The following is a 26186-nucleotide window of genomic DNA, read 5'->3' on the forward strand; positions in this document are numbered from 1 at the left end:
GAGGGCCTTTACCTAATAGTAGTCCAGAATATCCCATCACTTCCTTTACATGAGGGAAGCCCATTACTGCTACAGAGTTCAAAAACCTGTGGGGTTTCTTAAGGATTTTTTCTAGGGATACATAAAGCCAGTAACTGCTGTAAGCATCACAGAGACAGGTAAGTCTGCAAACACCTATCACTCTCTGCTAACAACCCTGTGAGTTCTCTAAGTCCAGCCAATGTCTGGCTTTGTCATCTCTTCTGCTTGTGGCACAGAGCATGAACTGGTCTAATGCAGCCCTTCCATGAGGAAACACAGTTGCCTTTGTCCTGTTTTCTTTTTTCAGTTTGGGAGGTTTTGTTCTGTTCATCAAATCACACGTTTCAGCTGCATCTGTCCTCCTTCCTCCCGCATAAAGATTTGTGTAAACCCAGAACAGCTGGCAAGGTGCGTCAAAGATTATGGCAGCGCTGGGCGTTGCTTGTGTGCATCAAGCAATGTTCACCCCAATGAAGTTAATGGAAGTATCATAAAAGTAAATGGCAATGCTGTAAATAAAACAGAAAGTTAATAACATGCACTGCGGGGAGTGATAATGAGATCAGAAGCAGCATTTCCACTACAAGTGCTTTGCTAAGCTCTGGGAAAACATAACCAGCTTAGTGGACAGCTCGTAAAATGTACATTTTATTATAAGCTGTTCTTTTACTGGAAGAACTCAAAGCTTCTGCATTCCAACAGATTGGGTTTTCTATTTTAAACAGATATTTTATAACTGTCTAACTATCAAATAGATATTTTCAGTTTGGTCTTGCACCATTCCACAAACACACCTTCTCCATCAAATCTCCCCTGATCTGTTTCTGGTAATGAAATAAATGCATGCCCTTGAAAAAGTAGAGCAATTCAGTAGGAGTGCTGAATTGCTCAGAGCAGCTGTTCCTCTGAGATCCCTGAAGTCCAAGAAGGTGCATGATTTACACCACACACAGGTGTGGCAGAGCAGTGTTTTGTGTCATCTCTTGTGAGCCCAAACCCAGTATGTCAACTGTTCTTGGCCAGTGCTGTTTCCTTTCCCACCCCATCCAAGCAGGACAGCTTGCTCTTCATGCCTGGCAAACCTTTCCAGCGACGCTCACGTCATGGTCCTTGAAGGCTAAAGAAGGGATCAGCACATGGAAAAGATGAGCAAAGCAGAGCAGCAATTTTAAGAGCATCTTTAATCTTGGACAGCTTTGGGTTTTGCTGCCTGTCACATCCCAGGCTAGAAAATCTGCTGAGCTCTTGGCAAGCAGTTTTTGTCATTAAACAAAGGAGGAACATAATGCCAGGATAACTTTGGACACTCCTTATGAATATGTTTATACTAGTCAGGCATGCAGCATGAGGGATCACCCGAGTATCTGCTCACTAGGAGTTGCTTACACCTTCAAGGTAAAGGGAGAAGGGAGGAGCACCGATGGAGGCACAGCCCACTGCATTTCTGCTTACAGACCACCTCGGTGTGAAGGGTGCAGTACCCTCACAGAGCAGCCATGTCGCCTGGGGGGCAGGTCACGCAGACACAGCTGCTGCTGGCCTCAGGTCATTTCACAGGAGCCTGTTGTCCCTTCTGCAGCTGCCTCTTCTCCTTTAATAATGTCAACTGTGCTCACCCTTCAGTGGGCAATCATTTACACATCTCTATAAAAATTGTAATGAGCTGTTGTTAACCCTTCAACCCAGGCAGGCGAGAGTGGGGCGCTGCCTTTAATCCCTGGTGCTGTTAGAAACCTCTGCTCCCCACGTGTCCTGCTGTGTGATTGTAAATGTCTGCCTGAATGGAAAGCTGCAGCCCACTCCTGGAGATGTTTGCTCGATGCCACACATCCTGTGCACTTACAGAGATGGTCTATGCATGGCTCAAGGAAGGCAGGAAGCTTTACTTTTTGCTCAGGAGGGAACACAGGCTGAATTCCTTTATTGTGCTAACCCTGTGGAAGTTGCTGCAGCCCAGAGCTCCTCGTACCTCCCTGGTCCTTCTCTAGCAGCCACACTAGAACACAGCAACCAGTGGAGCAGTGGGGCTGTGGCATCTTTCTGCTGCCAGTGCCAGTTATCAGCCAGCCACAGCCTGGGCCTAAAAATCCTGAGAGGGAACGTGTGCTGCCCCATGGCTTTGTCGTCCCTTGCCTCTGATTTTCCACCCCTTGTACTCCCAGCCCCCATCCAGGGATTTGCATTTCCTTAGGAGTAGAATCTGGGCTTTTACAGCCTGGCTGTATCAGGTCCTGAGGGCCTGTCCTGGATTTGACAGGAGGGGCTGGAGTAAGGAGCAGAGACAGCTATCCCCTTTGCTGTTCATCTCTCTGATGTGCTTTATAAATGGAAATGTGTAGTGGCCTCTTAATTGGGCCACCTTTGTAGGGCAGCCCCATGGGGGAGCAGCCGGCCCCAGACACTCCTGCACCAGGTGACTGATGGTGACTGACAGGGGACAGGCAGCACTGGAGACCCTCCCCAGAGCAGCTTGCAGCTGCCCTCGTTAGCAGAGAAAGCCTTGCTCCCAATGAGTTTACTTTGCTCTGCTGTGGATCACAGCTGCCCTGTTTCCAGGCGGGTTGATAATTTACAGGAAGCTATTGATTCAGGTAGCAAAGGTTGTTTAGACAAGTACAGGACGTGTGTTTGTGCCTCACTCGTGCACTTTGCACCGTGTTTGGTGGTGCCTTGGTGCCGGCTGCACGGAGCTGGCTGAGCACAGGGAGAGCTGCAGCTCCAGCACAGGCTTCAGAGCATGGAGGGGCCTGTGCTGTCCCTGCAGCTTCCCTGCTCACTCTGTCTGCACTTCCACCCCTGTGGGCCTGCAGCACCACCTGGCCAGGCCCCACGAGCCCCAGTGTATGCCCAGGTAGTGCCTGGGGTTCTGCTCTGGTGCCTACAGCACTTCTGTGGCCAGCCAAGGACAACGCCGTGGGATGACGTCGGTGGCAGTTCCTCCTCCGTGCAGCACTGCGGCTGCGAGACCGCATTCCTGGTTCATGATCCATATCGATCCCCCAGGAGGCAGCCCTGCCCACCAGAGAGGCACAGCAGGCAGGGAGGAAGAGGAGAAGAAAGAGACTGACCCCTTGCTGGGGCTGATAGATGGGTGTCACAGAGGGGCCAGAAGAGCTTCAGATTCAGTAGGCTGGGCAGCCATTGGGGTGTTTCTAGATGAACATCAGTAACTCCTGTCCTTGTCTTCCCAGCTGGGGTTGTGGTTGGTGTTCAGCAGTGGAGGGGGAGAAGATCCACACGCCCAGCAGTAGGACACTGAGCACATACAGCGTGACCCCTCAGCTTCCTTCCTGTGGCCTCTCTGAGCCCAGCCCCAGGAGCCGGTCACCTCCCTGCTCACAGGGATGACGGGAAGCGACACTCCCCTGCCTGCCTTTCCTGAACCAGTGTGGGGAGGGGGCCTCAGTGCACAGCCCTCCTCCAACGGTGAGGGGCAAGGGCCACAAAAGACCTCCTCCCAGCCGGCTCTTTGCCTGCATTGCTGATCCCTGCCCCGCGCAGCCAGCGGAGATGAGCTGACCCAGTTGTGTCAGCCCGAGACAGGCTGGAGCTGCGATGGGAGTGGGGTGGCAGCAGGGACACACGGGGCTGTTCACCCGCTTGGGGGAATCACTCGCTGAAATGAATCTGGATTAACTCATTTCCAATGATGACTGGGTGGGCACGAGTGCCAGGGCTGTCCCTTGGAGCAAGGACAAAGGCTCCCTTCTGGGAATACATTTGGTACAGGTTTGATAGTTGCAGCATAAAGAATTGCAGAATCACAGAATGGTTCAGGTTGGAAAGGACCTTTAAGGGCCAACTAATCCAACCCCCAGCAGTGCGCAGTAATTCTTTATCTAGATCAGCTTGCTTAGAGCCCCATCCAGCCTGACCTTGCAGGGACCTCATCACAAAATGTTCATCTGTCTCAGAGAGACCAGAGGTAGGAGAGGCCTTCAACCTTCCCATGTGGGCCTTGGGCACTTTGATGCACACTGCCAGCCACTCAGCAGCCTGGGAAACCTGCAGAGCCTGAGATGCTCATCTTCCCGTAGGCTTTGGTCTTGCTTTCAAGCAATGGGTTGCTCTGTTGAGCAGGAAAAGCAGTGACCATCAAAACAGCCAAATTCAGGGGTTCCCTGCACAAGTTTAATGACCTTGTCGTAGCAGTCCAGTGTTTGCCACCCTGGAACAAATGCAAAACAATTGTGATGATTCAATTACAGCTCCTGCTTTGAATTGCAATTTCGCTCCTTCTGTAGGTTAATTAGTAGCACAGCCCCAGGCTTCTATGGCAAGGGTTTGCAGCGAAGTACATTAAAATTCAGCTGCATGCCATTAATGAGCAGCAAGGTGCTTTTCCAGGCGTAGGCGTGCCTTCTTCCTCGCAGCACTCAGGTGCCATGCTGAGGGGCAGCACTAAATAGTCAGTGGTTAGAAGCTGGTCTGTGGCTGGGAAACCCCTGGCCTGCATCCCTGAGCTGCTGAAGGCTTGCTGGGTGATGCTTTTTGCATCCCTAATGCTCCCTGTGCCTGTTCCTGGCTTATATCATGGGCCTGTCAGCTTGTATTGAAGGTTGTGGTTGGGTTTGAGATGCTTTGCTGGGTGGTGCAAAGGCCTGCTCTGATCCCCTTCAAGGTGTCTGTGGAGGACATTTTTCTCAGCTGTAGGAGAAGAGCTGAAACCAGAATCAGCCAGTTTAGTTCTCTAGCCTATGCGACCACCAGACCCCTGGGAGCTCCCAGATGACAGCCAGCAGGCCACAGAGCAGTTTTGGTGTCCACAGGAGATGTTCAGTGGAGTGATCAGTTCATGGAAACAGAGGCAGGGAGACAGACAGTGCTTTCCCTCCCTGCTCATCCCTTTGGGTGGGGTTTGCCCCAGGCTGGGGGCCACACAGGCTACCACAGACACTGCTCACAGCCTCTGCCTCTGCCTCCCTGCAGGTACATCGAGAGGAAAGCATTCCTGGAGCGTGTGGATCACAGGCAGTTTGAAATCGAGCGTGACATCAGACTGAGCAGGATGAAGCCCTGACGTGCTGGGGGTGGCCGGGGGATTTTGCTCCTTTCTGTGCCCCAGGGCTGGCTGGGGGCTGCCGGCCACCGACGACCACCAAGCACGGAAACTGTTCTCTACCCAAGACTCAGCCTGTATGTCTCAACGTACAGGGTTTTCCTTTTACTGTAATAGTTTGGGGAGGGTATTTGTCAATGGACAGGAGGCACTTTGAGGGTTAAATGGCCCAGCAACTGATAGAAGACACTGGTGTAATTCTAGCAACAACTTTTCAAGGAGAAGAGGTGGTGGCACCCATCCTTTACCAATCCCAGGTGCTTCTGGCAGCAAGAGGAGCTGCCAAGGCTGGAGAGTACTGGCATGTTTAGTGGTGAGAGTGGAGCTGCAGGAAGGTTTCATGGCTGCTGTGCATATGCAAGCTGTGGGCTGGAGCCCTTCTGCCTGCTCTGCCAGCCCTGCAGCACTCCCTGCCCCTCCGCCCTCTGCTCCTGTCCAGACAAAGCCAAACTGTCTGTACTTGTTTGTGGGGTCTGATGATGCTGGGGGGGGTTTAAGCAAGCTGGTGAAGAAATCCTTCCTTGTTCACGCTTTCAAGAAGATGGGAGCAGCTGCAGCAGGCAGGAAGGGCCAGGATGAGTGTTCACGTGAATAAAGTACTCCATCCCAACACTTTTGCATGCTGGCAGTGTGGTTTGTATGGGAAGCAGAGGACAAAGAAATTAAGGATCACATACAGTAAGTAGTGTCTGACGGGACTCATAAAAACCTCTCTCAGAGGTGTCCAGTGTGTGCCCCGATAGCAGCCCGGGGGCCAGAGCAAGTGCTTTAATCACCTCCCCTCCTCATTACTGGGGCTGGTGGTGCAATGAAACCCAGAATTGGGGGTGACAAGGCCAATGTAGTCCTGTAGCAGTGCTGCAGGAGTAAGGAAACTCATCCAAAGCATGGCCACGCAGGGACACTGAGCAAGTGCAGCTGCCTGGGAGGACAGGCCAAGGCGCCTGGGTGTGGATCAGGCAGCTGGAGCTGGAGACCAGCAATGCACCGTCCTGCCGGCCGTGCCTGCTGGCCTGGCTCTGCTGGAGCTGGGCAGCTCCCGATGTCTGCCCTGAGCACATCCCTGGAGTAAAGGTACTGACCAGCGTTTCCTCACAGGATGCTCTGTGCCCGCTTGGTGGGGCAGCCCGTGCTGGTGCTGTGCTGGGGGAGAGCAGCACAAGCCCCATCCTTCCTGCCCACAGGGTGAGCAATGCCATCGCTGCCCATGGCCCCTTGCCTGCAGCTCTGAGCCTTGGGCTCGTGTGTCTGCTGCTGAGACAGCCCCTGCTCTGTGGCCATGCTGCAGGATAGATCAGAACAAAACACCACGTGTTCAGGGGAGCTGCAGCCTTTGGCACCCTGTTCTGTACAGAATCAGCTGTAATGGACCTGCTTAAACAAGCCTGAAATTGGACAGAAACAAAACAACAGAGTGATGACATGTTTTCATCTCCAAACACTTCCAAGCTAGTTGCTGCTTTGGCTTAGGTTGCAAAAAGAACGAGAGTCCCTGTGCAGGGCACTGTCGTGGGGATATCTCAGCTTGGAGCCCCTGAGTGGCAGTAAATGGCCCTGGCAGGACCTGTGTGGGCTGTGGAGCAAGGCAGGTGCTGCTGCAGTAGTTGGGCTGCTCTCCTGCTTGGAATGGTGGTGCTGGACCATCTCCAGCACCTTCTCCCCTTGTGTGCTGTCCTGCCCTCCTTACAGGGTCCCTCCCAACAGCAACCACAAGGCAGCCCAGGCTTGTTTTGCTGCAGATCCCCAAAGATGGTGAGATGCTGAAGTAGCCATAAGCAGGGCTGGGAGGGTTGGGCCTGCTGTGAGTGCTGAGCAGGCAGCCAGAGAAATTATTTTCCTATTGCTCTGTTGTTGCTGAGAGGAGAAGAGGAAATATTTGGGAACATCTCTGCCCCATGTCCCCCATGACTCTGATGCTGGATAGTGGCAGGGAACATGTCACCCCTGCACGGGCTGGGATCTCGTGGTATCGCTGCCAACCAAAACCTTTGCTGCAGATGAGTATCCCTGCAGCATTCTAGGGCCCTTTCTGCTCAGCAGCTGGGTAGCACCAAGTAGGTGAGAAATGGAAAATAATTCTGTGCATTGTATCATGAGCAAGAGCAGAATGGAGATGCAGCAAGTACCCTTGGAGATCCCAAAGGCCAGAGGCACCAAACCCAGCCTTGTTTTTAAAAGCATTAAAGAGCTTCAGGCTGTGTCCATAGCACGTCCTGCAGATGGATCTGGCTCTGGATGGCTTGGGGGTGGCTTTGAATTCACATGCACGCTAATGGTGTTTTAGAGGGATGTGGCCAGCACAACCTCCCCTGGTATGCTGGTGAACTGGGAAAATTGATGACCTGCAATTTATGGGATCCTGCCTGCCAGTCCCAGCTATGTGCTTCAGAAACCCTCCAGAGTTTTTTCTTCTTTTCAGCTGAGCAAATGTGGAAAACCTTGAAATGTTGGAAGCAACCTGCCCTGCTGGAAAAGGGCAATGTGATGGCAGTAGCCAAGAGCCTCGACGCCCCTCTCTGCTGAGCTCCTGGCAGCATGGTGTGCCCAGCTCAGCTTGAGGATGCTGGGCTGCGGTGCCAGCTCCTGGCCCAGCAAGCTGGGGCAGGCTTGGCAGGATGGCTGGGAGGCAGCCTCCAGCCTGGGCTGATTCCTGGCTTCCTCCACGCTCCCAAGCGTCGCGCGTTTTTGCTGGGTTGGATCATGGATTCCACGCCTCTCTTTCCTGAAGACGAGGAGTGATTTACAGGTCTCTAGAAAACACAGCTTGGCTGCTTTGGAGGGAAAAAAGAAACAACCAAAACCCCTCTGTGCTTGCCACTTCCATTGCCCAGTCGCCTTCCCACAAAGGGGGATGCCCCAGGACCCACCAGCCCTCAGCCCCACCAGCCCTTGATGTCCCCGGCAGCCCTGCACTTTCTGCAACGAGCAATGTTCTCAGATGTGGGTCCATCTTTTGAGATATTCCCACCTTGAGCTGTCTTTTCTGGGAAGCTCACACGTTCTCCATGGGTTGGGACCCACCCTGGGCATTTGCTTGGGGTAATTTTGGCCCTATAAGGAGTCACTCATGGCCAGAGCATCACCTCACCCCGAGTAGCTCCCCCTTCCCTGGCTGCCTGAAGGGGCCTCTTGTGCAGCTGAGCCCCAAACAAGGCTCCAATTGTGTCTGTGTGTCCTGATGGTCAGGGCTTCTGCCACGGCACCCGTGTGCTGGGGCCATGGTAAAACCAGCTGTGTCCAACCCACACCCACAGGCTCAGCTTTACTGATCTGCTGGGATTGGTGGGGGCCACGGGAATCATGACAGGGAGGTAACACTGTGCACTTAAAGCTGCTTCAGTGAAAGGGACGAGGAATAACTGTTGGCTCTCAGCATGGGAGGAGAGTGAATGCTGGCTGGCTGGGGGTGCATCCCGTAGCCCCAGGCTGTCCCAAGGACCACAGTGAGATTCATGGACAGAGCTGCCATCAGGCAAAGCGTGGCAGCTGGGAGAAGGAGGGAGCAGAGCGTGGAGCTGACCTTAGGAGCATCTCCCTGCCGCTAGGGCAGCAGTTCCCTGAGGGGCAGAGCTGGAAGGTGATGCTGGCAGCATCATATCCTCTTCTCCAATTTGTTGTTTTCAGCCTCTTCCCACCTCTCCTTCAGAGCAATGTCCCACCAAGCAGCACAGTGGGATTCTGTTTGCAGTGTGTTCAAAAGTAATGGGGAGAAATGGAGTGGACTGTGGGTCTCCCACCCCATTTGAGGGTCTCCACCCCAGGGAATCCTTGTGCTGGTGGTGGGCACTGGCACTGACATTTGAAACTCAGCTGATGGCGATGGCACAGCCCTTCCTGCTGTCAGCCCTTCCCGCTCCCAGCAGTGAGCCCCAGCTGGGGGCGAGGATCAGCGCCAGCCCTCACTAGGGGATGAATGGGGAGACAAACAGAGCCGCTACTGTTGGGGCAGCCTGAGGCCTGCAGTCTGCCTTGGCTTTGCTGGAGATGAGGGGGTGCCCTGCAATCCTGTTCTTTGGAAAGGCAAGCAGCCTCCCCCATCTTCCCTCCACAGCAAAGAACCAACCCAGTGCCACAGAGAAGCACAGGGATAAATCCTGGTTGTGATCCTGTTGGGTCCCGTGATATTACAAGCCAAGAGAAATGTCCTCATTATTTCCAGAATATTGAAGTCTAATAAATCCTGTCCTGCCTTATAGGATTTATTTCTTCATTCATTGCTAGGAGACTCAGTCCTGTGTAATCCTATTGCTGCTCCAGGAGGTGGGGAGCGGCTTTCCGAAGCACAGACCTGGCAGGGCTGTGGGCAGGAGCAGGAAGCCCCAGCCAAAGCTGCTGGTCCCAGCAAACATCCCAGTCCCACCCCATTTCCTGGTATGTCCCACTGTCCCAGAGCAGTGCCCTGTGTTTGATTCAGCAAAATGAATCTCAACCAATGTTTGGGGCACAGCTGGGCCAATGGGACATTAATTGGCTTCTAGCCAATTAATAAGGCATGGTTCAGCACAGCTTGCTCCCCCTGTCCATTGTACATCTGCCATGCTCCCCCAGATCTCACTTTGGAGTCTTCCTACACCTTCTCACACCATATCCAGCAGGAAAAGCTGCAAAAAGCCAGGAATAGCTGTGCCCAGCACAGCCAGTCCCCTGCAGCCCCAGCGGCAGCCTGCCCGTGCAGAGCCAGCCGTGCCTGGCTCACCATCCACCAGGGACCTCCGAAGACAATGACGGACACATGAATATGGCTGGAAATTTTGCCACTGAAGTGTTTTCCATAGCAACCGTTGCTGGGGCAACCTGCATCCCAAGGAGCATCCATCCCGAAACACCCAGCCCTGTGTCCAGTGGAGCTGGCAGGGAATCACGGCGTGGGACTGCTGGGACCCCCAGCAGCAGCAGCACAGGGATGCTCTGGCAGCCAATCCAGCTCTGAGCACCCCAGTGCTGCAGGGCCCCTGTAATGCTCCACTTTTCATCTTCTTTTTGGCATTTTATTTTCTCAAAGGTAGCAGAAGCCTAAGGAAGACCTGCTGCTGCCTGTTGCCCCATGGGTGCTTGGCTGTAGGGATGTGCAGGAACTGTTGCCAGCTTGGGGTGCTCAGCAGGTGCAAGCAGTGATTTTTGGCTCTGATGGACCAAAAATGGGATTGAATTTGACAGTGAACACTTTGATCTGAGCATCAACACAGGGAGAGGAAAAAGTGATATTCCCACTATTTTTAAGTCCAAAAGCAGGAAGCTTATGGCCCCTCAGCACCTGCCTGAAGTCGTATGGTGGCAGTTCTCCCTGGGGACACCTCAGGGATCCCAGGAGACTCTCAGTGCTGGCCTGGTGGGCCCACACCAGACTCAGGGTCTCCAAGGCAAACACATGGGATGCACGGGATCAGCTGTAGGGTGGTGGAAGAGAGGCTGGGGAGCCTGGAGCCCATCCCGAGGATGCCCATGGTGCTCAGTGCCTGCGCTGTCACCGCTGCCACCAACAAGAGGAAACCGCAGTCCTCAGGCTGCGCCCACCGGGGCAGCTGCGGTTTGCGGGCGCGACCGCAGTCCCTGCCACCGGATGTGTCCCAGCCACAGCTGTGCCTCAGTTTCCCTTTCTGCCAGTGATACACAGGGGCACTTGCCTCCAAGTACTGCTTTTTGGGGGAGGGCACGTGTTTGCAATCTGGCCTCAGCTCTGCCGCCCCACCCTTGTGTGGCCTGAAAGTAACCTCGGAGGGTGAGGGAAATGCGTGATGGGGATGGCGCCCAGTCAGGGCACATTCCTGGCCTGTCTCCACCCGCACCGCTCGCTCGCTGGCCTCACACAGGCCCACTCATTGCCCACTTGCCCTTGAGCTCAGTGGCTGCAGGCACCCCTTGCATCCCTTCCCTTGGTTCCCTATGTGCTCTGGCTCTCTCACGCTTGGGGAGCAGCATGGGTGTCCATATAGCTTATGCATGTCCACAGTTCCTGTGCCCCACACAGATCACACATGTGCCTGCCTCCCACAGCTCCCAGCTGCAGCCATGACCTGCCAGCCTGCTCCCAGCTCTCTGCAGATGATGGCAAGCCCTGTGGTACAGCATGCAGTGATGCCAAACCCAGGCTTACCAGCTGTTGGGGTGCAGATGGGGGCCATGTAGCCAGGCCATTTGAACAGGCCAGACAGGCCGCTGTGGTGTGCCACGGATACCATGGTGTGCCCTGTGTGCCAGGTGTCCCATGTGTGCCAGAGTGTGCAATGTGTGCCATGGTATGCTACATGTGCCGAGGTGTGCCATGTGAGCCGCTGCACCTACACTACCCATCACCTGCCCCTTGTATCCCCCTGCTATTACACACCATCCCCATTACTCCCAGTACACCTCAGTACACCCCAGAACTCCCCAGTTACCTGTTAATACTCCCATTACACCCCAGAACTCCCCAGTTACCTGTTAGCCTTTACTGCACACCCATTGCACCCCTGTTACACACCCACTAACCTTTAATGACCTTGTATCATATCACACCCATTGCAGAGCCCGTTTCCTCCATCTGCACATTGCACATAGCCTTTGTTACACACCAAGTGCAGGCTCACTACAACACCTGCTGCACACGCTTCAGTGCACATCTGTTGCACGCCTGTTCTGCTCCCCTTACCCTTTGTCGCACTTGGTCACACCCCCTCGGCCAGTGTCACAGCCCCTGGCTAGTGTCACACCCCTTTGGCCAGTGTCCCACCCCCTTGGCCAGTGTCAAAGCTCCCTGGCCACTGTCCCACCCCCTTGGCCAGTGTCACACCCCTTTGGCCACTGTCCCACCCCCTTTGGCCAGTGTCAAAGCTCCCTGGCCAGTGTCACACCCCTTTGGCCACTGTCCCACCCCCTTGGCCAGTGTCACACCCCTCTAGCCAGTGTCACACGCCCCTGGCCACTGTCACAGCCCCCTGGCCAGTGTCACACCCCTCTAGCCAGTCTCACACGCCCCTGGCCACTGTCCCACCGTGCCACCCCCGCGGCCCTTTCCCCCTTTACCGTACGTGGCTCACCCCCGGCCCTGTGCCCGCCCCGCCCCTCACGGCAGGCCCCGCCCCTTTCCCCGCCCCTCGAGCTTGGCCCCGCCCCCGGGCGGGCTCAGCCAATGGGGGCGGGCGGAGCGGCCGGGCCGGGCGCGCGCGGCGCTATAACGATCCCTACGGCGCCGCCGCCGCCCGCGCGCCCCGGCCCCGCCGCCCCCGGCCCGGCCCGGCCCGGCCCTCGGCCCCGCACCCGGCCCGGAGCGGCCCCGCGGGAAGATGAACTACCTGGTGAGCGGGGGCACGGGGCAGGGCACGGGGCGTGTGCGGGGACAGGTAGGGCGCGGGGGGACGGCTGCTGGGGGGCCCTACTGGAGGAGGAGGAGGAGGAGGAGGAGGAGGAGGAGGAAGGCCTCAGCCTCCTCCCCGCCCGGCCCGGGCACGGCCTCTCCCGTGCGGCCGATCCCACTGCCGTGACCTTGGCCGAGCTCCCCCGCTCCGAGCCGGCCGGGCCTTGCCTGCCCCGCTCCCTCCCGGCGGGTCAGGGCGCTGCGGGACTCGCGGGGGCCCAGCGGGGCCGGGGGCCTCCCCAGGCCTCCGCCCCACCGGGCGGGGCGGCACCGGCGGCGGGCAGGCCCGCGGGGCAGCGGGAGTCCGGCCCTGCCGTCCCGGGCGAGCCGCGACCCGTCCCGCCGCCACGGCCCCGAGCAGCGCTGGCAGGTGCCGCCGGGGCCCGGCTCGGGGACCCCGCGGGGCGGAAGGGGCCCGGGACCGACGGTGGGTGCCGAGCGATAGCCACGGCCGCGGCTGACTCACCGCCCCGGCACTTCCTCCCAGCCGGCGAGGGAAGGGGCGGGAGAGGCAGAGGAGGCCCCCCGAAACCGGGGAGGCGGAAGGGCCCGGCCCCTTCCCAGCACCTCCTCTGGGAAGGGTGGGTTTTGCTCCAGCGAGGATCCCGCGGTGGCTGGAACGGGGAGATCCAGCTGGCGGGAGCCGAGCGGCGAAGCCCCCGGCCCGCGGGGCTCCGTCCCGGTGCTGAGCTGCCGCCCCGCATCGCCGGGATGACGCCCCACCGGCCGGCGGGGCCCGGCTCACCGCCCCGGCGCGGGGCTCTCTTCCAGAACGTGCTGGCCAAGGCGCTGTACGACAACGTGGCCGAGTCCCCGGACGAGCTCTCCTTCCGCAAGGGCGACATCATGACGGTGCTGGAGCGCAACACGCAGGGGCTGGATGGCTGGTGGCTCTGCTCGCTCCATGGCCGGCAGGGCATCGTTCCCGGGAACCGCCTCAAGATTCTCGTGGGGATGTACGACAAGAAGCAGCCGCAGCAGCAAGCGCCTGCCCCGGCACAGGGGCAGGCACCGCCGCAGCCATCTGTACCCCAGCCGGCTCTGCCCTTCCACCATCAAGGGGGCTACACCCCGCTGTCACCTGCCTCGCAGTACACCCCCATGCACCCTGCTTACGCCCCCCAAGGGGACAATGTCTATCTGATGCCAGTCCCCAACAAGGGACAGCAGGGTCTGTACCCAGGCTCAGCACCCACTGGACAGTTTCCTCCTGCCCCAGCTAAGCAGCCTTCCACCTACCCAAAGCAGGCACCTCCCCATACCTTCCCAAACCCTGGCCAAGAAATCTACCAGGTTCCCCCCTCCCTGGGCCAGGCAGCGGAGGCGTACCCAGGGGGCTCTGCCAGTCCCCCCCAGGATGTCTACCAGGTTCCTCCCTCAGCTGGTCAGGCTCAAGAAATCTACCAGGTGCCACCGTCGTTGGACATGAGGAGCTGGGAAGGGCACAAGCCCCAGGGAAAGGTAGGATGGCGAGACTGGAGTGGGAGTGTGTTGTGATTGTGGGGTGCTCTGTGGTCCAGGGGTACCAAGTGGGTGGCAGAGCTTGGGCTTCTCAGCTTGCTACGCTTGGAGCAGGCATGGAGCAGGCAGGCCATGTGCCCATTGCTGGGGTTGTGTGGGTATCCTTGCCTGCACTGCTGACAGGAGTGGGTGCACTGGAGAGTCCCTGCAGTGGCTGAGGTGGCCCGGTTGATGTGAGCTACCCCTCTGGGTCTGGCACAGCATTCAGCACTTGTGGGCTCTGCTGGTGTCACCCAGGGCACGGCAGTGTGTTTGGTATGGGCACAGAGTGTTGGTAACCCAAGAGCTATTTTGGGATGCCAGGTTTTGGAGCTGTGGAAGGAGCTGTTGGTACCCAGCACAATGCTGTGAGATTTTGTTCCTCCTGGGAGTGCACACGGGAGCAGACAGGCAGTGCCAGCATTTCCTGACTGTGCCAGGCAGCCTGCCATACTTGCTAGGTACACTGGTGAGGGAAGGGTGAGCCACCAGGCTGTCCCCAGCATGGAACCTAACGGCTCCATCCTGGACACCAGCCTCCTCCTGGCTCTGCCCCTACCCTGGCACGTCATCCCCGGGAAGAGGAGTGAGGTGCTTTCAGTATCGTGTTTTCCAGGAAGGCTACTCCAACTCATACCCCTGGGAAGCAGGCAGTGAGGGGAGGGAGCTGCCAAATCACAGCCAGGGCACAAGGAACATCCGAAAAGGAACAAACCGGCCCAACACCTCAGCCCTCCTTGGCGTTGGTTGGGCAGGGTGCCATTACCCTCTGGGTTGGGTTATTTTCCGCTCTGGAAACGACCCATTCAGACACAGAGCTGTGGGTAGGGAGGGATCTCCAGGCCCATGCCTGGATCGGCCGTTGCTTTCTGCGTGCGCGGCGGTGCCGGCCGGGCTTTGTCTCTCGCGGAGACTCTACGCCGCTATAAATAACCGGTGAGATCATCCCGGCACCGCCGCACGCCCGGCCGGGGAGCGCCCTCCGGTGGCACCGGGCAGGCCCTAACTCCGGGCAATCCGGTACGGGATCCGGCAGCCGTCCTCTCTGGCCGCGCTGCTGGGTTTTGGGGTCGTGATGCTGGGTGGGAGATGCTCATTAGTGCCCACATCATGTCTTTTCCCTCTTTTCAGGTGCTGGTGCCCACCCGTGTGGGCCAGGTGTATGTCTATGACTCCCCCAAGGGTGAGCAGGTTGAGTACGATTTCCCTCGCCACCTGATCTCCACGGGCTCCCAGGAGATCTATGACGTGCCACCTGTCCGAGGAGGGGTCCCAAGCCAGTTCAGCCAGGAGGTGAGGCTGCTTGGGATGTCAGGGGGACATCTCTGTTTCTGCCCTTAAGAATGGGAGATCACCCCCAGGTCACTGCCTGAGATCCGTAACAGGCTAAATTGCACCCAAAACTATACTTCATGGACCTCAGTGCTGCTTCTGAGCACCTCCACCATTCCCAGCTGGTCCCTGAGAGGAGGTGGGTGGCCACACCATCTCTTACACATCATCCTGTGTTCCCCCGCTCCAGGTCTATGACACTCCTCCCATGGCAGTGAAGGGTCCCAATGGGCAGGACCCAGGGCAAGAGATCTACGACGTGCCCCCCAGCGTGGAGAAGAACTTGCACCAAACTGTAAGTGCTGCTGGGAAGCTCGCAGCTTCTTTGTGTAAGAATGACAAACAGATTTTTATAGGGAGAAAAGCAATTTACTAGATCAGTCTCCCCAGAGATGTGGTGATATCCTTGGCACTGGAGGCTTTCAGAATGCCAAGGAATGGGATGCTGGATGTTCACATCCAGGGGATGAGGTTGGACCAGATGATCTTTCAAAGTACCTTCTAACCTGGGCTGCTCTATGATTTTTTGCTTCCTGTCCCAAAGGGCAGGGGCACCCCTGGGGTGTATGGCTTCATCCCAGGGCCATCTTGAATGATCAGTGCTGTCACTTGCATGCCCCACAGCTCGGGGCAGCCAGCCTGCATCTCCACACCCACCCCAGGCCACCTCTCCCTGCTGACAGTGCCACTGCTCTGCCCTTGCAGGTGTATGATGTCCCCCCCTCAGTGAGCAAGGACGTGCCCGATGGCCCAGCGCGGGAGGAGACCTACGATGTGCCACCCGCCTTCGCCAAGCAGAAAACCTTCGACCCCTCCCGCCACCCCCTCATCCTGGCCCAGCAGGAGCCCTACTTGCCAGAGGATGTCTATGATGTGCCCCCAGCAGCTGGGAAAGGTGCTCCTGAGCTGCCACTATCCCATGAGATCTACGATGTGCCCCCCAGCCTCAAGAAGCTGGGGGGATCCACCTTCCCCTCCCAGGAGGTGTACGATGTCCCCCGGGACCTGCACGCCCCAGGCAAGGGCTCTGTGGACACGGAGGGCGAGTACATCTACGACGTCCCACCACAAGTAGACCGTGAGGCCAAGGGTGCTGATGCCAAGCGCCTCTCAGCTTCCAGCACAGGCAGCACCCGCAGCAACATCTCCACATCCTCGCTGGACGTGGTGCCTGTGAAGGAGCCGGCTAAGGGAGCCGGCAAGGAGTTCTCCCTGGACTTGGATGCCGCCATGGAGACACTGGCCAAGCTCCAGAGTGGCGTCAGCAGCGCTGTCTCCTACCTCATGTCCTTTATCAGCACCAACTGGCGCAGCCCCGAGCACATGGAGGCCAATGCTGCCAACATCCGTGGGGCAGCCGACGGTGTCCGGACAGCCCTCCGGGACCTGCTGGAGTTTGCCCGGGGGGCAGTGGGCAATGCTGCCCAGGCCTCTGACCGCTCCCTCTACACCAAGCTCAGCAAGCAGCTGCAGAAGATGGAGGAGGTCTACCAGGCCCTGGCAAGGCACGGCCAAGCGCTGGACGCTTGCCACTGGGCTCCCAGTGCTCTGGCCAGCAGCAAGCCGGGCACAGATGACTTGGAGCACTTCATCATGCACTCACGTGGTGTTCCTGATGACACTAAGCAGTTGGCTTCCTTCCTGCATGGCAATGCCTCCCTTCTCTTCAAACGGACAAAGCCGGCGGTGGAGAGTGGTGGCCATGGGCCCCCTCACCCCTCCGACAAGGCCAGCAGCATCCAGTCACGGCCCCTGCCCTCCCCGCCCAAGTTGCTGGCCCAGGAGTCACCTGACGGGCCCTACGAGAACAGCGAGAGCGGCTGGATGGAGGATTATGACTATGTCCATCTCCAGGTGGGCATGGGTATGGGGGCTGCTTCCCACAGGGAGCCTTTATGTCTCTGGCACAGGGGGAATTAGGCAGCTCTGCTTCTGCCTATGTTTTGCTCTTACCCTCCAGCTTGAGGGCTTTGTGGACCAGGGCAGGTGGAGGCTCTCTGGTAAGGCTGATGTTGCTGACCCCTTCCATGTCATGCCCCTGCAGGGCAAGGAGGAGTTTGAGAAGACCCAGAAGGAGCTGCTGGAGAAAGGCAACATCATCCGGCAGAGCAAGGACCAGCTGGAGCACCAGCAGGTAAGGGCACTGGGGCCTGCAGGTGGGTGCTGCTGTGCACAGGGCCCTGTGTCTTGCTTCTGTTGTAACCTCTGCTGCTGGTCTGACCACAGCCTTCTTCCCTGGATGTTCTCATATTGCGTTCTACCTTGCCTTTCATACCAGTGCTATGCCAGTAAAGAGGGGAGTAGGCACCATGATCCCAGAGAGGAGCCTGGCATGGCTGTCCTGGGGCTATCTCTCTGTGTTCCCTGGGGCTGGTGGCCATGGCCACCTGTGCTGGTGGCTCCATGGAGGGGAGCAGGTGCTGGCTCAATGGCCACCCTGCCCCACGCCTGTCTCTCCCACAGCTGAAGCAGTTTGAGCGGCTGGAGCAGGAGGTGACGCGCCCCATCGACAACGACTTGTCCAACTGGAGCCCCCCCCAGCACTACAGCCCCGCGCGGGGCGGTGGGACACTGTGTCCTGCTGACCGCCAGCTCCTCCTCTTCTACCTGGAGCAGTGCGAGGCCAACCTCACCACGCTCACCAACGCTGTCGATGCCTTCTTCACTGCTGTCAGCACCAACCAACCTCCCAAGATCTTCGTGGCCCATAGCAAGTTTGTGATCCTCAGTGCCCACAAGCTTGTCTTTATTGGGGACACGCTGTCCCGCCAGGCCAAGGCCCAGGACGTCCAGCACAAGGTGATGCACTACAGCAACCTCCTCTGTGAGATGCTCAAGGAGATTGTGATGACCACCAAGGCGGCTGCCCTCCACTACCCATCTCCTTCTGCCTCCAAGGACATGGTGGAGCGTGTCAAGGACCTCGCCAACAGCACGCAGCAGTTCAGGATGGTGCTGGGCCAGCTGGCAGCCATGTGATGGCCTCAGAACCACTGTCCCCACTCTCTGGTCCCCATCCCTAGACATACATTTCTCTCCATGCAAGTCCTCTCCACCTGGTGTAAGCAGACATGTACATAGAGACTCCCACATGCACCGGGGGCTGGGGCTCTGTGGGAACAGAGGTGAGGGGCTGCAGCCATCATACCCCTTCCTCCTCCCTCTGGCCAGGGGCCAGGAATGGTTTGAGCTGTGCCCATAATGAAGCAAAGCTGGGATATGGATCTATGTCCACTCCTTCCCCACTCTCCTCTCCATACAAAACTGGCAGCCAATTCTGGGCTGAAGGGCATGGGGCCATGTCCCTGGTGAGTCAAGGATGTGGCTGGCAAATTGAGATGCCCTTTGTGGCTGCTGTGCATGCCGTGGCTGCTCTGCTCTCGGGAGGACTCTATGGTGCGCTCTGGAGAACTCCATGGTGGCCAGGAGATTCTAACAGTGTGGAAGCCATCGCCTGTGATGGTGGGACAGAGTGACAGAGATGGGTTATACTGTCCCCTTGTGTGCTGGAGGCTGGGGATAGGGGTCCCCATGGGGTTTAGGGGTGGTGGGGAGCTGCTGGGGCAGGAAGGGGCTAACTTGTGCGTTCTCACATCTCGGGTTGTGCTACAGTACCAGCTGTAACTGAAACGTGAACCAAAATTGGTGCCTTTTGAACACAGGGGAAGCTTCCGCTGGTTCCCGGAGCTACCACATGGCAGCTTGGCAGCCCCCTCAAAACTTGGCCCCAAGTCCCTCAGCAGTATAAAGACTTGCCTAGAAAACACCCCTTATCTCCTGGGTATCTGTGTGTGCCTGCTGGGGTGAGGGAGAGGCCCTGTGGCAGGGCTGGGGAGATCCTGCCCTCCTAGAAGATCTTCTATGCTTTGGAGACTGCTGGTGCATGGAGGGGTAATGGGGCACAAGGGATGGGCCTAAGAAGGTTGGGGGGAAATGAGGATTGGGGGTGGCAGTGCAGGGCACTGAGGCCACATAGCCCCAGAAGCAGTATGAGTGTCCCTTATCATCATGCCAGGGGCCATGGTCACTATGGGACCTATGGGTTTGGTGTGGCAGAGAGGATGGTAGCATGTGATACCAAGCATTCCTGGTCCTGGCTATCCATCCCTTCCAAAACCTCAGGAACCATGGCAGCCTCGGTCCTAGAGGTACCTCTGCTGCTGCCCTGGAATCACCAAACCTATGGACACGCCACAGTCCGCAGCTCCTCAAGTGTGTCCTCATCACCACACCCTACATTATGTCACCCCCAGCCCCATGACTCCCCCCACGCCCACGGTACCGACAGGGAACCAGAGCCCGGTGCCTCGCAGGTGCTTATTGAGGGTCTTGCGGGTGACACCGGGCTCCACGGTCACCGAGAAGTCCTCGAGGCTCAGCTCTGCGATGGCGTCCGTGCGGCTCAGGTCAAAGCAGACACCGCCCTGGCACAGGGGCACCTGAGAGTCTGGGCACGGCCGGGCACCGAGAGCCCCTGGGGGGCCGGAGGTGCCGGGGAGCCGATACCTGCACGGCATTGACGCCTCCTTCCAGGCCGGTGCCAGTGCCAAAGGGCACCATGGGCACCCGGCGGCGGTGACACAGGGCTGCCAGCTCCTGCACCTGCCCCACCGCCTGGGGCCACACCACGGCGTCCGGGGGCGCACAGCTGGGGGACAGGCAGCACCGCTGACCCACTGACTTCACCGCTTCAGCCTCCCTCCCCATGGCCCTTCCCCAGCCTGGGACTTGGCACACGGCCCTTCCCTTCCCCACGGCCCCTTGTCTACCCAAATATTTCCCATCCTCGAACCCGCCCCTCCCCTGTGCCCCTTCCCCTGGCTCCTGCCTTCCCCGGGCTCTTCCCTTCCCCATGACCCTTCCCACGGCCCTTCCCCTGCCCAGGGCTCCGGGGGCACTCACGGGTGCATGGACTCATCGTGGCCGTGCTGCTCCCGCACCGCGGTGGCCGTGGAGACATTGGGGGCCCCGACCACGGCCCTCAGGGCCTGCACGAAGTCGGGGGGCAGCGGGGGCTGCGGGGGGACAGCGGGGACGCGTCAGGGATGCCCTGGGGAGGGTCTGACCGCAGGCACGAGGCCAAGTGGCCGCGTCAGGACCGGAGTGGCCCTCGGAGCCCCGGCCCCACCTTGGAGCAGCAGCTGCGGCGCCCCAGGGCTGCCGCCAGCGCCAGCACCCTCCGCAGGGCCATGTTGCAACGGGACAAGAACGGGAACGCGGGAACTGCACAGGACCGGGACATCGCCCTCCCCCGCAGCCCGTCTGTCCCTCCCCCACACTGACACCTTAAGGTGGCTCCAGCCACACGCCACTGCGGCCCTGGCGGAGGGACCTGGCTCCCACCAGTGCCTCTGGTCGTGTTCCCGTGCTGTCCCCTGCCTGGGCGCAGTCACTGCATTCACCATGGCCCCACCCTCACGGTGTCCCCGTGCCTGCTCAAGTGTCCCAGCAGCTGCTCAGGGCTCCATGACCCCATAGGAGACCACATGTCCCCACGCTCCTCCCCGCCCAGACAGGAGTCACCGTGTCCCCCCGTCCATCTGTCCCCATTCTCAGTCAGGGGTCCCCATGCCCCCTGTCCCTCTGTTCCCATGCGCAGCCAGGTTTCCCCATTCAGGCACAGGAGTCACCATGTCCCCAGTCCATCTGTCCCCATTCCCAAACAGGTGTGCCCATGTCCCCCTGTCCATCTGTCCCCTTTCCCAGCCAGGTGTCTCCATGCCGCTCTGCACTCCTGGACAGGTGTCCCCATGCCCAGAGAACTGACCCCAGCCCACCGCATGCCCCATCCTCAGCCGGGGCTCTCCCGGCCACCCGTCCGCCAAGTGCCCCGCTCCTGTCCGTCCCGGCACGGTGACAATGACACCAAGTGTGCTCCGGGGGTTGCAGCGTTTATTACAGGCCTCCGTTGGCCTCGAGGATGGAGTCGATCCAGCCGCGGAGCTTGGTGACGCGGGCGTACACGCCGGGCGTCTTGGTGTCGCAGGTGTTGCTGCCCCAGGAGACGATGCCCACCAGGTTCCAGGCGCCGTCCCTCTGGCACACCAGCGGGCCCCCGGAGTCGCCCTGCACGGGGCAGCGGGTGAGCGCCGCGGCGGGGCCCGGGGCCGCGGCGGCAGCGGGGGCCGGGGGCACGTACCATGCAGGACGAGGCTCCGTCGGCGCCGGCACAGACCATCACGTCGCGGATGCGGAAGCCCCAGAACTCCTTGCACTGGGCGTTGGTGAGCAGGGGCACAGCCGCCTGCTGCAGCACCGCCGGCGTGTCCGAGGCTGCGGGGAGCGGCCGGCGTCAGCGCCGCCACCGGCACCGGGAGCGGAGCGGGAATGGGGAAAAGGGCCGGGAGAGACGGGGAGGGCGGGACGAGGAGGACAGGACCGCGATGACGGTGCAGATGGGGACAGGACTGGGTCAGCAGGGTCAGGGATTGGTGATGGGGATGAGGGATGGGACTGGGACAAAGATGGGGATATGGGAATGGGATGGAGATTCAGATTCAGATTTGCATGGGGTCTGGATGGGAGAATTGACATGAGCGTTATGATTCAGATGAGGACAGGGACTAACCATGACTAACCATATGGATGAGGAAGGGGACAGGGAAGACAGCGGACAAGGACGGGGATGGGTATTTGGATGAGGAAGGGACAGGAATGGGGATGGGGACACGAAAGTGCAGTTACCACTGGAGTCAGTGAGCCCCCAGCCAGTGGTGACGCAGGTCATTCCCCCTGGGAATTCGTCAGTGGCCGCGGGCAGGCAGACGGGGGACACGCGATCCGACAGCTGCGCTGGAGTGGCCAGTTTGATCAGGGTGATGTCGTCGTGGATGGTCAGCATGTTGAACCTGGGGTTCTTGAAGACCTGAAGCACGCAGCACGGCTCTCAGCACCTGCAGCCCCTGGCAGGGTGCCGGGCACTGGGCACTCCACAGCAATCAGCTGGGACCTTGGGGAACAGTGGGGACCCCGGGGGTGGCTCCTGTGGGCCCCATGGTGGAAGGGTGTCTGGGTTGCAGGGCTCAGTCCCTGGGTCGCTGAGGAGCAGGGACGCCCCAGGTCACATCCCCTGCCCTGTGATGAAATGGACCCTGAGGCCTGAACCCCTATCCCTTGGGAGTTCCTGGGGACATGGGGACATCCAGGGGACCTGACCTGAGGGATGAGTGGGAGCAGGGACACCCCAGGGGATTGCAGTGCAGGGATGTGGGACACCATGGACACCCCAGGGAACTGTGACCCTCAGGATAAGCGGAACTGGAGACTCCTCAGGAACACAAACCCCAGGACAAGGGGGACCCGCACATAAGCCCCCAGGCTGCCCGTGGAGGCCGTGGGATCCCGCAGGCACACGGACCCCGCCCTGGAGGTACCTTCTCGATTTTCAGTTCCTGCTGATCAGGCCCGGGTGCGTCCTGGTCGTAGGCGCCCACCACTACGCTGTCGGTTTTCCTGCGCACAGGCAGGCACTGAGCACGGGACACCGGCACGGGGACCGCGGGTTCCATGGGCACCCCGTGCCCGTGCCCAGCCCCGGCCCGGCCGGCAGCAGAGCCGGTGCCTACCTGACGCCGCAGTGGGCAGCGGTGACCACCCAGTTCTCGCTGATCAGGGACCCGCCGCAGAAGTGGAAGCCGTCGTTGCGCTGGCGGGGAGAGCCGCCCTCAGCACCCGGCACTGTGCTCCGTGCCCGGCCCCCACACGGCACCCACCCCTGCCCCCGGCCCGCCTCGGGCTCTCACCTGGAGGGACACCTGCCATGGCCAGGACCCTGGCACCGCCGCCTCCCCGTTGACGATGCGGTTGTAGCCACGGACGACGGGCGGGATGGCGGGCACGCCGCAGTCTGCGGGGCACAGGCGGCCGTGGGTCGGCGGCTCCGGCCACCCCGGCCCCGTGTCCCCTCCCCACCGCTCCCGCCCGCCCCAGCCCCGAGCCCGCCGCGCCAAGCCCCACGACCCCACGCACTCTCAGGGAGGGCGGCACGGGCAAAGCCCACCAGTGCCAGGCAGCTCAACACCCACAGCAGAGCCATTGCCACTTTGTGAGGACAGACCTGCCTGACACCCGGTGACTCTTATATGCACCCCTGGGCACCTCCCCACTGCCGCTGGCCTTGCCACCGCGGCCTTGGGAGATAGTGTGGCAGCAGATATGGTGCCACCGGCATCTTGCCTGTAGTGGAACCTTCCCATCCAACACCTTGCCACGTGTCCCAGGCACCAGGACCTCTGTATGAACCCCTGTCTGGGTGGTAGCCTGGAACGGCTCTGCAGAGCCAGCCCTAGAAGAATTCTTTGGTCCTTCCAAACTCCACCACGCCATGACAAAGTGTGTGGGCAGCCCAGAAAACCCCACCATATCTTTGGCTACAACAGCAGCAACCTGAGCAGCACGTCAGGGGAGGGGATTCTGCTCCTCTGCTCCACTATGCTGAGACCATGCATGCAGTGCTGTGTGCAGCTCTAGGACCACAATTATGAAGGACATGGGCCAACTGGAATGAGTTCTAGGACATTTGAAGATGGCATTTAGTCCAGGCCAGTACTGCCCCACAGCCATAGCCAAGGAGATTGGCTCCAGGTGCCATGCTCCCAGGCTATTTCCTGGAGAATTTCCAGCCGCCACACTATCTCCCAAGGCCGCGGTGGCAAGGCCAGTGGCAGTGGGGAGGTGCCCAGGGGTGCATATAAGAGTCACCGGGTGTCAGGCAGGTCTGTCCTCACAAAGTGGCAATGGCTCTGCTGTGGGTGTTGAGCTGCCTGGCACTGGTGGGCTTTGCCCGTGCCGCCCTCCCTGAGAGTGCGTAGGGTCGTGGGACTTGGTGCGGTGGGCTCGGGGCTGGGGCGGGGAGGAGGGGTGGGGAGGGGACACGGGGCCGGGGTGGCCGGAGCCACCGTCCCACGGCCGCCTGTGCCCCGCAGACTGCGGCGTGCCCGCCATCCCGCCCGTCGTCCGTGGCTACAACCGCATCGTCAACGGGGAGGCGGCGGTGCCAGGGTCCTGGCCATGGCAGGTGTCCCTCCAGGTGAGAGCCCGAGGCGGGCCGGGGGCAGGGGTGGGTGCCGTGTGGGGGCCGGGCACGGAGCACAGTGCCGGGTGCTGAGGGCGGCTCTCCCCGCCAGCGCAACGACGGCTTCCACTTCTGCGGCGGGTCCCTGATCAGCGAGAACTGGGTGGTCACCGCTGCCCACTGCGGCGTCAGGTAGGCACTGGCTCTGCTGCCGGCCGGGCCGGGGCTGGGCACGGGCACGGGGTGCCCAGGGAACCCGCGGTCCCCGTGCCGGTGTGCTGTGCTCAGTGCCTGCCTGTGCCCAGGAAAACCGACAGCGTGGTGGTGGGCGCCTACGACCAGGACGCACCCGGGCCTGATCAGCAGGAACTGAAAATCGAGAAGGTACCTCCAGGGCGGGGTCCGTGTGCCTGCGGGATCCCACGGCCACCACGGGCAGCCTGGGGGCTTATGTGCGGGTCCCCCTTGTCCTGGGGTTTGTGCTCCTGAGGAGTCTCCAGTTCCGCTTATCCTGAGGGTCACAGTTCCCTGGGGTGTCCATGGTGTCCCACATCCCTGCACTGCAATCCCCTGGGGTGTCCCTGCTCCCACTCATCCCTCAGGTCAAGTCCCCTGGATGTCCCCATGTTCCCAGGAACTCCCAAGGGATAGGGGTTCAGGCCTCAGGGTCCATTTCATCACAGGGCAAGGGATGTGACCTGGGGCGTCCCTGCTCCTCAGTGTCCCAGGGACTGAGCCCTGCAACCCAGACACCCTTCCACCATGGGACCCACAGGAGCCACCCCCGGGCTCCCCACTGTTCCCCAAGGTCCCAGCTGATCGCTGTGGAGTGCCCAGTGCCCGGCACCCTGCCAGGGGCTGCAGGTGCTGAGAGCCGTGCTGCGTGCTTCAGGTCTTCAAGAACCCCAGGTTCAACATGCTGACCATCCACGACGACATCACCCTGATCAAACTGGCCACTCCAGCGCAGCTGTCGGATCGCGTGTCCCCCGTCTGCCTGCCCGCGGCCACTGACGAATTCCCGGGGGGAATGACCTGCGTCACCACTGGCTGGGGGCTCACTGACTCCAGCGGTAACTGCACTTTCGTGTCCCCATCCCCATTCCTGTCCCCTGCCTCATCCAAATACCCATCCCCGTCCTTGTCCGCTGTCTTCCCTGTCCCCTTCCTCATCCATATGGTTAGTCATGGTGTCCTCATCTGCATCATAACGCTCATGTCAATTCTCCCATCCAGACCCCATGCAAATCTGAATCTGAATCTCCATCCCATTCCCATATCCCCATCTTTGTCCCAGTCCCATCCCTCATCCCCATCACCAATCCCTGACCCTGCTGACCCAGTCCTGTCCCCATCTGCACCGTCATCGCGGTCCTGTCCTCCTCGTCCCGCCCTCCCCGTCTCCCCCAGCCCTTTTCCCCATTGCCGCTCCGCTCCCGGTGCCGGTGGTGTCGCTGACGCCGGTCGCTCCCCGCAGCCTCGGACACGCCGGCGGTGCTGCAGCAGGCGGCTGTGCCCCTGCTCACCAACGCCCAGTGCAAGGAGTTCTGGGGCTTCCGCATCCGCGACGTGATGGTCTGTGCCGGCGCCGACGGAGCCTCGTCCTGCATGGTACGTGCCCCCGGCCCCCGCTGCCGCCGCGGCCCCGGGCCCCGCCGCGGCGCTCACCCGCTGCCCCGTGCAGGGCGACTCCGGGGGCCCGCTGGTGTGCCAGAGGGACGGCGCCTGGAACCTGGTGGGCATCGTCTCCTGGGGCAGCAACACCTGCGACACCAAGACGCCCGGCGTGTACGCCCGCGTCACCAAGCTCCGCGGCTGGATCGACTCCATCCTCGAGGCCAACGGAGGCCTGTAATAAACGCTGCAACCCCCGGAGCACACTTGGTGTCATTGTCACCGTGCCGGGACGGAAGAGAGCGGGGCGGGGC

General features: G+C 59.9%; 5 protein-coding genes and 1 long non-coding RNA gene across 7 annotated transcripts in view; 4 read left to right on the forward strand and 2 right to left on the reverse strand.

The window, feature by feature from the left end:
* Positions 1 to 5692, forward strand: part of CFDP1 (craniofacial development protein 1) — a 61448-nt gene extending 55756 nt beyond the window's left edge. Inside the window, exon 7 of the mRNA XM_030282443.4 lies at positions 4951 to 5692. Within this exon, the coding sequence (XP_030138303.4) occupies positions 4951 to 5041 (91 nt within the window). The 3' untranslated portion in view covers positions 5042 to 5692. The remainder of the gene's footprint in view (positions 1 to 4950) is intronic.
* LOC140684853 (uncharacterized) lies at positions 3 to 3379 on the forward strand. Its single transcript, XR_012057739.1, has 2 exons — positions 3 to 158; positions 329 to 3379. It is a non-coding gene; the product is annotated as an uncharacterized lncRNA (long non-coding RNA).
* Positions 5693 to 12196: 6504 nt separating the features above from the next.
* BCAR1 (BCAR1 scaffold protein, Cas family member) lies at positions 12197 to 19011 on the forward strand. 2 transcript variants are annotated; one of them, XM_030282456.4, is made up of 7 exons: positions 12197 to 12354; positions 13185 to 13874; positions 15045 to 15206; positions 15436 to 15540; positions 15951 to 17099; positions 17290 to 17379; positions 17709 to 19011. In XM_030282456.4, the coding sequence occupies exons 1-7, from the start codon at positions 12343 to 12345 to the stop codon at positions 18222 to 18224; spliced, it is 2724 nt and encodes a 907-aa protein (XP_030138316.3). In that variant the 5' UTR covers positions 12197 to 12342; the 3' UTR covers positions 18225 to 19011. The 2 variants fall into 2 exon arrangements, with proteins under 2 accessions (XP_030138316.3, XP_030138315.3); XM_030282455.4 differs by lacking the exon at positions 12197 to 12354 and having other exon boundaries at positions 13037 to 13874.
* Positions 17975 to 21015, reverse strand: LOC115496876 (probable D-lactate dehydrogenase, mitochondrial). The gene is made up of 4 exons (XM_030282627.4): positions 20374 to 21015; positions 20148 to 20260; positions 19752 to 19893; positions 17975 to 19669 (listed from the first exon to the last, which is right to left on the reverse strand). Exons 1-4 carry the CDS (start codon positions 20485 to 20487, stop codon positions 19484 to 19486), a joined length of 555 nt encoding a protein of 184 aa, XP_030138487.4. The 5' UTR covers positions 20488 to 21015; the 3' UTR covers positions 17975 to 19483.
* A 105-nt stretch (positions 21016 to 21120) lies between these two features.
* LOC100221838 (chymotrypsinogen 2) lies at positions 21121 to 23325 on the reverse strand. Its single transcript, XM_012570273.5, has 7 exons — positions 23214 to 23325; positions 22988 to 23091; positions 22811 to 22890; positions 22619 to 22697; positions 21930 to 22110; positions 21385 to 21518; positions 21121 to 21311 (listed from the first exon to the last, which is right to left on the reverse strand). The coding sequence occupies exons 1-7, from the start codon at positions 23278 to 23280 to the stop codon at positions 21141 to 21143; spliced, it is 816 nt and encodes a 271-aa protein (XP_012425727.5). The 5' UTR covers positions 23281 to 23325; the 3' UTR covers positions 21121 to 21140.
* Positions 23326 to 23935: 610 nt separating this feature from the next.
* On the forward strand, positions 23936 to 26133 carry LOC105758698 (chymotrypsinogen 2-like). Its single transcript, XM_030282460.4, has 7 exons — positions 23936 to 24047; positions 24170 to 24273; positions 24371 to 24450; positions 24564 to 24642; positions 25151 to 25331; positions 25736 to 25869; positions 25943 to 26133. The coding sequence occupies exons 1-7, from the start codon at positions 23981 to 23983 to the stop codon at positions 26111 to 26113; spliced, it is 816 nt and encodes a 271-aa protein (XP_030138320.3). The 5' UTR covers positions 23936 to 23980; the 3' UTR covers positions 26114 to 26133.
* The last annotated feature ends 53 nt before the right edge of the window (positions 26134 to 26186 follow it).

This window comes from Taeniopygia guttata, chromosome 11 (genome assembly GCF_048771995.1).
Source record: "Taeniopygia guttata chromosome 11, bTaeGut7.mat, whole genome shotgun sequence".
Lineage (NCBI taxonomy): Eukaryota > Metazoa > Chordata > Aves > Passeriformes > Estrildidae > Taeniopygia > Taeniopygia guttata.

What these genes read in the sequence shown, in the direction of transcription:
- BCAR1 (XM_030282455.4), top strand. Translation starts at nt 13,125, where the DNA reads ATGACGCCCCACCGGCCGGCGGGGCCCGGCTCACCGCCCCGGCGCGGG. An exon ending in GGCACAAGCCCCAGGGAAAG is followed by an intron (nt 13,875 to 15,044) that starts GTAGGATGGCGA and finishes CCCTCTTTTCAG; the next exon opens with GTGCTGGTGCCCACCCGTGT. An exon ending in ACCAGCTGGAGCACCAGCAG is followed by an intron (nt 17,380 to 17,708) that starts GTAAGGGCACTG and finishes TCTCTCCCACAG; the next exon opens with CTGAAGCAGTTTGAGCGGCT.
- LOC115496876 (XM_030282627.4), bottom strand. Translation starts at nt 20,487, where the DNA reads ATGTCCCGGTCCTGTGCAGTTCCCGCGTTCCCGTTCTTGTCCCGTTGC. An exon ending in GCCGCAGCTGCTGCTCCAAG is followed by an intron (nt 20,261 to 20,373) that starts GTGGGGCCGGGG and finishes GTCCCCCCGCAG; the next exon opens with CCCCCGCTGCCCCCCGACTT. An exon ending in CACGATGAGTCCATGCACCC is followed by an intron (nt 19,894 to 20,147) that starts GTGAGTGCCCCC and finishes CCTGTCCCCCAG; the next exon opens with CTGTGCGCCCCCGGACGCCG.
- LOC100221838 (XM_012570273.5), bottom strand. Translation starts at nt 23,280, where the DNA reads ATGGCTCTGCTGTGGGTGTTGAGCTGCCTGGCACTGGTGGGCTTTGCC. An exon ending in CCGTGCCGCCCTCCCTGAGA is followed by an intron (nt 23,092 to 23,213) that starts GTGCGTGGGGTC and finishes TGTGCCCCGCAG; the next exon opens with ACTGCGGCGTGCCCGCCATC. An exon ending in AGGAACTGAAAATCGAGAAG is followed by an intron (nt 22,111 to 22,618) that starts GTACCTCCAGGG and finishes TGCGTGCTTCAG; the next exon opens with GTCTTCAAGAACCCCAGGTT.
- LOC105758698 (XM_030282460.4), top strand. Translation starts at nt 23,981, where the DNA reads ATGGCTCTGCTGTGGGTGTTGAGCTGCCTGGCACTGGTGGGCTTTGCC. An exon ending in CCGTGCCGCCCTCCCTGAGA is followed by an intron (nt 24,048 to 24,169) that starts GTGCGTAGGGTC and finishes TGTGCCCCGCAG; the next exon opens with ACTGCGGCGTGCCCGCCATC. An exon ending in AGGAACTGAAAATCGAGAAG is followed by an intron (nt 24,643 to 25,150) that starts GTACCTCCAGGG and finishes TGCGTGCTTCAG; the next exon opens with GTCTTCAAGAACCCCAGGTT.